The sequence below is a fragment of the Micromys minutus genome, assembly GCF_963924665.1.
Source record: "Micromys minutus genome assembly, chromosome: 15".
Classification (NCBI taxonomy): domain Eukaryota; kingdom Metazoa; phylum Chordata; class Mammalia; order Rodentia; family Muridae; genus Micromys; species Micromys minutus.
The window spans coordinates 7,101,755-7,111,687 of NC_137984.1; the positions used below are offsets into that span (position 1 = coordinate 7,101,755).

General features: G+C 46.9%; 1 protein-coding gene across 1 annotated transcript; it reads right to left on the reverse strand.

Annotated features, from left to right (window-relative positions):
* Positions 1-405: 405 nt before the first annotated feature.
* On the reverse strand, positions 406-9,286 carry HEY2 (hes related family bHLH transcription factor with YRPW motif 2; the record flags this gene model as incomplete). The annotated part of the gene is made up of 5 exons (XM_080929225.1): positions 406-1,205; positions 4,217-4,298; positions 7,123-7,206; positions 7,322-7,400; positions 9,204-9,286. 5 exons carry the CDS (start codon positions 9,284-9,286, stop codon positions 514-516), a joined length of 1,020 nt encoding a protein of 339 aa, XP_080785351.1. The 3' UTR covers positions 406-513.
* Positions 9,287-9,933: the final 647 nt, after the last annotated feature.

Below are 9,933 nucleotides of genomic sequence, written 5' to 3' on the forward strand. Positions count from 1 at the left end.
TCTTTCTTTCTACCTGATTTCCATTCACCTTTCTCGTTTACAAAGAACAATGTATCTGCGGCCCAACACATTGTCTGCTCCCTTCCCTTTCTCAACCTAACAGTTATACCCTTCTGATCTCGTGCTACATTGCATCCCTTAGTTCAGGCACTTAGAGAACATGTTTTTTTCCCCCCTTCTAGCTTCAGGAGAACTCAGTTATGGCATTTTTCTTTTCCCAGTCCGGAGTATTAACGCACCACTGGACGGTGACATCGGTGTATTTTCCAAGAAAGTTTAAATGGAAACGGGTGTGTCGCTTTCAAGCTGCTGATGTCAGTTGCCAAGCTGCCTTAAACAACGGAAAATACTAATACTACATTTCCATCTGTGCGAGGTTTGCTTCCCAAATCGCCTTATCGCTGCTGTGTGGCTCTGGACGTATCTGCATGACTACCCTCCGGGTGCGGAGGCTTGAAGCTCATTCCAACATGGAGGACATCAGTTACTATTGCAAAGAGATTCAAGAATAACTTAAAAGGCTCCAACTTCTGTCCCCCAGGGTCGGTAAGGTTTACTGTTTGTTCCACTGCTGGTCTGCTGAGGACTGGAGGCTGCGGACACTGACAAGGGTGGGCTGATCGCTGTGGCAGCAGCGACCGCAGCTGCTGCTGCTGCATTGGACGGGAGCATGGGAAAAGCCCCCGTGAAGGACAGAGGGAAGCTGTGCGCAGCCGCGGTGGCCGCTGCAGCTGCGGCATGCACAGTGGCCGAAAGAGACAGGAGAGAGGTGGACAGAGGTGGCACGCAGGGTGCAACGGTGCCCGTGGCTGGCATCCGAAGAGCAGAATCGGCATGGGCAAACGTTGCTGTGAGGAGGGCGGAGCCATGAGCAGGAGGCACTTCTGAAGATGTGGATAGGCGACATGGGGTTGACTCTGATGTGTGGAGTCCGTTGGGTTGGAGCAGGGCTGTGGGGAGATGGTGGAAAGCCGCTGCCCAGTGGTGAGGGTGCAGGGGGTGGTGGTGGTGGGCCATGGGGGAAGTCATCACTGCCGCCTCTCGCTGGGAGGCGCAGGTGCTGAGATGAGAGACGAGGCGCACGCGTAGTGGGTCCGACGGGTCAAGGCCTTCCACCGAGCTTAGGTACCTAGCCACTTCGGTCAAGCACTCTCGGAATCCAATGCTCATGAAGTCCGTGGCAAGAGCGTGGGCGTCAAAGTAGCCTGAAGAAGGGTTGAGGCGAGACAGAGGTGAGCGGGCAAAAGAAGGGGAAATGATAAGGCTTTGAAGAACAGCCACCCACTTAGGTTCCACTCTTGTGTTATCTAGAGATGGGATGACTCTGGAAACACATGGCTGCTATGCCCCCCCCCCCCCAGGGGTAAAGAAAGGATACTTTACAGGTGCCATGCACAACAAGTTTAGCAGTGCTGTAGTTAAACTAGGATTGAAGTATCACAATAAGAAAAAAATAAAATAGGGGCATTCATGTTTGGAATACCTCTGGGAATAGGATGGAATGTCTTAGGCTTAGCATTATGAGATAATGACTTTCATCAACAATATATCTACACACACACACACACACACACACACACACACAAATTTTTTTTTTTAATAGAAAAAGTCTCAGGGAGTTGGCTTTTCCAGGATGGGACCCAGGACCTTCATACTCTGTCTCTGAATACCTCTTTAATCCAAAATAGGTTTTTATTTTCATCAAAAGCATTTATAATGTATTACTTTATGCTTTGACAGAGCAAAAATTGCCAATATCCTCTAGACTATTTTATAATCGAAGTATGAGAAACTGCTGTTATGTTTACTGAGTAATCTAGAGATGAGAAATGGGTGTTTGGGGGGCAAATATAACCTCCAGGACAGCTGAAATAGCACTGAGCAGAACAAGAGACTATGAGAGGCTGAGTATTAGCAGTAAAACTGGTTTTCATCCCTAGACCCCAGGGCAGCCATTAAGAAAGCCCCTGGGATTAGGAGAAAATGTTGTTCTTCATCAGGATGTCTCCATGGAAGGGTCCCATATGACAATCTTTAGGGTCCCCTTCAGGCTTGAGCTTCTGACTTTCTCAAAAGGAGGGAGGTGTGGATCACAGTCCCGAGACACTGAAAAAATTAAGAATTTGGGTTTTTCCCTAGAAACTATCATAATCTTATGACAGGCTGAAAGGAACACAGTAACTTCTTTGACTTTCACTGGTGGTTGTAAAGTAAATGACACCTGAAGTTTGCTTGCTAAATGGCTGTATATGGCTGGGTCTTATTGCATCTTAAGGAATATGAATCATGTAGCTCCTGTCCTCCGGTTGGAAGCAGAAGGAAATGATGGTGAGCAGCTGTTTCGTATAAGTGAGTCTTGAGCCAACAATAACACGAGCCCATAACACTTCCTCTCTACCAGCACAGGTTTCTAGGCTTTGAGAACTGATTTACAACCACCTGCGTGGAGCCCTTTATAACTTTCTCTATGCTACAAAGGATCAAACTGGGGCTCAGAGAGGATGAGCTGACTAAGTCCCAGGGACAGAGCTAATGACCCGGAGAACCCAAGTCACTATCATGCAAGTACCTTAGAAACCACATCCTTCCTCTACACTGGAGGAAACTGGAAGTCAGGGCAGGTGAGCAAACCCTGGTGGCCCTCTTGTTCAAGGCCTACACGTTCTTCCTGGGATGGCCTCTCTAAGGGACCCAGCAGTTAGGCAGCTTATGGGGCACATGGTTGGAAATGTAACTAACTAAAGGAGGGAGGATTTAGGACTGCTCAAGTAGTCTGGGTATAAAGTAATGTAAAACTTGTTACAAGGTGACAGAGAGGACAACCTTACTCTTTAGAAGTACAACGCATGCCAAATACTTAAGCCTATGTCAGTATTCCTTTACCTCAAGGCTACCAACTGGAGAGAAGGTAGAGTAATCCATAGCCTTCCTTGACCACGTCTAACTTCACTGCTCTACTGGAACCCCAAGGTTAGAGACACACTACTTAGGGCCTGTGTAACATATGCTGCTAGCTTAACACGGGAAGACCAGCAGGTTACTTCCAACTCAGGCCAAAGGTTGCAGCCAGGTTGGGTGGGATAACTGACCTCTAGGATCTAACCATTGGCTTCTACGTGACAGTAATATTTGTATTCTATACTGACTGTCCTGACCTGAGGCAGATTATAGGCATCATGTAGAGCAGTCTGTCCTCCTGCCTTGAGTACGGGGCGCTTTGGGTCAAGGCTGATGTTCTATCAGTTTTTCAGAGTAGTAAAAGCGATCTGCCTTTAATTCCATGCCCTGCCCCGCCTTTCTCAGATCAGGACTGTGTAGACGAAGCCTATGCTGCACCTTGGAGGCCTTCAGCCTTCAGTCTCAGCTCTTATACCTTGAAGCTTTTTCTCTTTGTTCGGTTGTGAATAAACCTGGCTGAGATGGATTTCGAAGGCTCCACCGAAGAGCCATAAAGCTAAGAGGGCAACTTGAAGTCAGACTGGAGTGGAGACGGACAATGACCCTGAACGAGTATTATGACTCACAATTCATCCTTTTTTGTTTGTTCTTTTAGCATGGGGGGGGTCTTACCCTGACCTGACAATTCTCCCATGATGAACTACTGTCCAGTACAGAGGACATTCTGCCACGGCATGTGGATATCTGTGTCCGTGTGTTCTCCCCAGGAAGAGCCTGTTCTGTTGGTGTTTCTAGTAGAGATTTAGCACCTGTACTGCAAATGTGGTGAATGTGTCAGGTCAAGGCAGGCCAAAAGTGGTCTGAGCAATGATGACAAAAAAATAATTCTAGAGTCATTCATTTCCTTTAAAAGGCTAAACTGTCTGGGTCCCAGCCTGGGTTGAATGAGAGAGAGAGAAGAGAGCAGTGTGTCCCCGTCCTGTTCATAACTGGATGTTTGTGTGTTTGTTTTTCTGTGAACATTTCAGCATGGACTTCTCCAATCCCAAAGTAACGTATGACCAGGCTGCTGCGAAAGAAGTTTTACTCCGGCAGTATTATGAAAGCAAACACAAGCCCGGGGTCAAGTGCTTCTTTTGTTCTAGAAGTTCTTTCCCACGAGTTCAATCTGGCCATTAGCATTGATTTCCACAGCTTTAACCTGGGGCTGCTCATCTCAGCTTGTTGGAGAGCTGTTCAACTGTGACTTCCTCGTGACATTACGGGGAAAGGAAGAAAAGAGAAAGGTAGAAAGGGGGTGAATGGTACAAACCCTTACCTTTACCCCCTGTTGCCTGGAGCATCTTCAAATGATCCACTGTCATTTGCAATATTTCAGCCTTTTCCAACTTGGCAGATCCCTTCAGAATCAAATAATAAAGTCTCATGAGTCCTACAGAAACTCTCTTGGAACATTATATACCAAACTTAGTTCTATAGTTCCGATTTTGCCTCTCATTATAAAATTCTATGTTTAATTTCATCACAGGAAAAACTTGAGAAAAATTTAATGGTGCATGTGTGTGTCTATGTGTGTGAGTCTGTGTCTCCCTCCCCCCATGTGTTTGTATGTGTGTGTGTGTGTGTGTGTGTATAGGCAGATACCTATTCAGGTCATAGGTACCTATTGGAGCTAGACTTAAATGTGTTTGTGGGCCACCCAGTGTGTGAATCCAAATTTGTGTCCCCTAGAAGAGTTCATTTTCTTAATCTCTGAGTCATCTGGACAGACTCTGAATGCATTCGAAACTTTATATTAAAAAAAACCCACCAATTATTACAGCATAGCCAATGGCATTAACTTGCAACTTCTAAAGACCAAAAAAAGGCATCAAAGAAATTATTCATTAAATAGTAAGAGCAATTGTGTTCGTAAAATGATCCTACAAACACTACGCCAACTGCAAAGCTCTTGAACTTTGCCTTCATTAATGATGTATTTTCTTAAGGGACATTTTATTGTCATAACAATTGAAGACTACAGCAGTTAAACAGTTGAGAATTAATTCGTGAGGATATGGATATAGTTCTTTAACAAAGCATCAAAAGTAGAATGTTCGAAAATAGAAAAATCCCAGTAAGTCTTTAAGAAAACCAGTAAAAGAAACAAAGTAGGAAAGGATGTTAAAGGTCACCAGCAGGTGTCACTGTGAATTCTAGGATCACAATCAGAAAGGACTTTGCAGTTTACTTAAAGAACATCTTTTGTGTGTAAGGATTTACCAATCATTCAAAAGTATTCTTAAGATATTCCTGTGATAAATGTGCAGCTGTTTCCATGTGGGTCCCCTAACAAGTAGAGGGGGGCTGTGTTGGTCTCTGTCCCCTGTCATTGGATCCTCTTCCCTACCTGGACTGTTTGGTTGGGCCTCAGCTGGAGAGGACCTGCTCAGGCCTGCTAGGACTGGATGTCCCAGGATGGGGCTCTCTTTTACTGAGGACAAGGGAAGGGGACAAGGAAGGGGGGTAGGACTTTGAGGCGGGACTGGGAAGGGAGGAGGAAGGGGGCTGTGATTGGGATGTAAAGTGAATTTAAAAAAGTAAATTATTGAAGAAAAAAAAAAACTATAACCTCCCATCCCCCCAAAAAAACACAGTCTTGCAAATTCGTTTTCATTGTTCCTCTTCTTAAATAAAGCAACCTTTGGGAACTAACTGAAAGAAATGCTACACTTACAGTGACTTGGGGCTAACTAACTTCCTAGAGAAGCTGAATAATTAAACCAATATGTTTTTTTTCCTATACTTAATTTTTTTTTTTCTTTTCAGCAAACAGTAAATAGCAGGAGTGTCAGTTCCTCGGCGTCTCTGAGGAGAATGTTCCTCTAACTGTGGCAGGGCCAGCTCCCTGGGCTTGGCAGCCAGACTCGGTCAATGGGAAAGCTTGTGTTTACAGTAACTAGCTGCCAAAGGACCAAGGCTTGCTCTTAAGGTTTAAGTCAATATTTAAGAAAAGACTAAGACTCCTAACAAACGAAGATGGAGGGGAAAAAAACACCAGAGTGACTGCTTCTCAGTGTCACCGTGTAGAGATGTCAGTACTCAGAAAAGTAAACAAACAAACGAACCACACAGGTAATTACCACTTTCATTTGCACCTAATTGGAAATAGTTTATCGAACACATCAGCTATCACAATAGCTTATCGAACACATGGCATATCGATTGCAGAGTCTGTCTTCCTCCGTCCTAAATATGTAGTCAACAGTAGCACAGCGAGCCTGAACTTCTCCTTCTTCACCATGTCCATGAGGATGCCTGAGGAGCTGCTGTGAAAGTGGCCAACAGTGGCCCTGGAGGTGTGTCCCTGGATGGCCTCCAAGGCCCTCTGTGGGGCTTGCTTTACAGTGTCTGCAGAATCACGAAGTAAGCAAACCAACAGAAATGGCATAAACAACCAACTAGTGTTCTGCACCCAATCCGGAACTCAGCTGAAAACGTTTTCAGCACAGAAATGGCTACACACTTGGAAATACACTCATAGCCTCTGCATCCACCACAGAGCACAGACACACATCCAGAGCCACAAAGGAGAGCGTACTTGTTTGCTTTCTACCTTCCTAAATGGCAATTGCTTTTACCTTTTGTTTTTTAATGTAAAAGAAAAAAAAAAAACAGAACTTTGAAAAGCAACATTTATGACTAATTTGACTTCTTAATCAAACTTCCAGATTATATCCCAAACCAGTGTTCTTTTAACCTAAGAATTAAAAATGAAAGTAGCTTGCTAAATAAACCATATTAGTATAATTTAGGAAACCAACATAGAAATATTACTTCCTTAATTTTGATTAAAAAAAAAAACCAGCACTTTTGAAGTTTGAGGGGAAACACGACACTTCACATACAACACCCCCCAAGTATACTACATACAGCACAATTTTAAACAAAATCCCCGCTGGCTTCATGGAAAGAACAGAGAAAGCAGAAACACTGTTACCCTTAAGGGGAAAATAAGCTAAATGGAAATGTTTTCGGCTTCATGATGGATTATGTTTTTAATAGTTCTGCCACAACAAAGCATTTTATTGAAATAGCCGTTCTATGCTGGATCGGGTGCACAGAGCACACACTATTATTTTAATGAGCTTCAAGAAGAATCCACATTCCCAGATGAGAAAATCAGATGCTTTGAGCTGTTTTTTTTTTGGGGGGGGGGAGGGGGGAGGATAACTTACTACTTACTTGCTTTTCAAAAGCTGTTGGCACTAGTCTTCTCAGTTCAGATAAACTGTTATTTATTCGATCCCGACGCCTTTTTTCTATGATCTAGCCCAAAGAAAGCAAAACAAAAATGTAAGGGTACGTACACAGGAAGATTATCCAAGTGAAAACATAACAGCAGTGACATGCTTAATTACATGACACGGGGAGGGTCACCTACCCCTCTCCTTTTCTTTCTTGCCATAATCTGAGAGGTGGTTGTCGGTGAATTTGACCTCATCACAGAGCTCGTACTGTGCCTGTGAAGGAGGAAGATAGTCAGGTGCTGTATTGATGTAATAATTCCCCCTTTCCCACCCACTGCATGGCACCTAATTCTGGTTGATTGAGCATTATATTGTTTTTCTCTGTCTGTTAATTTCTTTCATAACTATGCATTTCTGGGGCTTTATTTTAGTTTCCAGATAGTAATCATGCCTTAAACTGTTAATGAGGCCTTCAGACGGCTTAGCAAGTAAAGGCAGTTGGCCACAGAGTTTGATCATCTGGCCTGAGTCCCATCCCTTGGGCCCACAGGATGCAAGGGCTTCCCCTCGCCACTTGGACCTCCACAAACAGAACTGCGACATGCAGCTTGCTGAACACATACACTAAACAAGTAAACATGATTTTCAAACTGCTACTGTGTAACTTCGATGCCAGTTCCAGTGGCAAAAATGACCCTGAACTTTTGAGTTCCACGATGAAACACTGACAGCCAGTGAGGGTGAGGGGTCAGGGACTAATGTGTCCTATTTCTCCTCATGTGTTTCCTAAAAGTCAACAATCCACCTGGGCGTGTCCCTCCTAGTCCCTTCTGCCAGACCTATGGAACGTATCAAATGTGTCTCTATATGCAAATTTTAAAATACAACCAAAGACTTGTACGATTGCAAAACGTCAAAGACTATCCTGACCACATCATTGGATGGAAAGTCGAAATTTCGCCTTGTACTTTGCATGCGTTGAAAATGAAAGTGTGTCACCAGCCTTGAAACTAAACTTCAATCTCGAGAAGGTGCAATCCCCCTTGAGTTTACTAAAAGGCATTTTAATACGGCAAAGTTCAGTCAACTGATTATTTGGTTATGTACTTGGTCGCTTAATGTATACTTTCCTAGGACTTGGAAATTCACAGGTGCTATATCCTTCTTTAGGGTCCTAAATTCTCCAGGTCCCGTTATGTTTTTTTTTCCTGTTACCACCTCATCGGCTCATTTCTGGTCTTAACTCGGACTCCTTCCTCACCTTCTCCACGGATTTCACCGTTTCACGTGACAGCCTCTGATTTCACTTTTTAAAAAGAATCCTTTAACGACGAGAGAGAGTTGGTAAACAGCCTCTCAAGCGTCTTTTTTCCCCCCTCTTGCTCTTTTCAGGGTTCGTTTTCTTCGTCTTAAAATAAGCCTGTGAAATAAATCCAGTTTCCTAGATGCGGGAAGGATTCCACTCTGGGTGACAGCAGCGAACAATTAAGGCGCTTCTGGGCACGCCAATTAGAAGCGATTATCATTCGACCCGCCTTGGCTCTAAAATGCCTGGGTAATCTCGCTGTCACTGGAAACGGGAGGTCTGTCTCCTGTGATCAGAACGCTGATCTTCTGGAGACTAAAGGGCAAGCAGTCCAGGCTACGGGGCCTCATCCGCTCGTTACATCTGTCACTCATGCGTGGGTCAGCCAGATCACCCTCTGTCAACCTGCCCGTTTAGCTTTAACTGCGCAGATGCTCTAACTCTTCGAAAACTCAAGTCGCGATACCAGTTTCTCTCAAAACAGAAATCCAGTTGTTTTTCTTTTCTCCTGGCCTATTTTGGAACTGTCTCTAAACACAGTGCCAGTATCGGGGGCGTCGCCCGGACGTGCCAGTACGCGTGCCCGGCGCTGACAGCCCGGGACCCTCCCTCGCCATCCCGCAAGCTCCGATCCGGTTCCCTTGCAGTCGGGTCCCACCCCATCTCCCGCCCCACCCCGAGTCTAGCTGGGCGAGCCTTCCCTTCCCCAGGATAACGGTCTCCTCTCCACCCCAGGCTCCCCGGCCCCTCTCCCGCTTCTCTGCGCTCACCCGGAGTAATTGTTCTCGCTCCCCACGTCGATGGTCTCGTCCAGATCGCTTTCGGAGGTCGTCTCCTCACAAGGGCGCTTCATCGCGGCGGAGAACGAGCAGCTACCGACGCCGAGCCGGCCTCCTCCCGCCCTCCCTCCCTGCCCCGCTTCTGCAGGCGCCGCTCCCCCGGCGGCGCGGTCGGCTCCTGGAGGCTCTTTCCCACGCCGCAGCCCAGCCCGGGCGCAAGAGCCGGCGCTGGCCACGCCCCCCGCGCGGGCGGGGCCCCTTCGCTTCTTCTCGGGCCCGCCCTGGCTACTCTCCAGGCTCCGCCTATCCGGGACGGCGTGGCTTTCTATTGGCTAACACGGAGAGGCTGGTTCTTACTGACCAATGGCCGCCGAGAGGCGTCGGCAGAGGCGTGGGAACGCGGCGGTGCACCTGGGAGCCAGGAGCCGAGCGCCCGCCGTGACTTGCGGCGGCGCGAGCGGGCGCAGGCGCGGGAGCGCACGGGGCGGGCGTGTGGGGCGCGGGCTCCCGGGGTTTGGGCCCTCCTGTGCAAGCCGCGATCTCTCCCGCTGAGTTTCTGCCCTAGGTTTAAAGAATAACCTCTAGCGCGTGGCTGAGTGCGAGCGAGCACGTGTGACGTCGGGGGTGGGAGTGGGGGGTGCTAGGCTCGGCGACTCACCCCCACTGGGCTGTCCCTCTTCTGGACCCAAGCTGCTGAGTGGCTGGCCGGAGCGGTCATGTT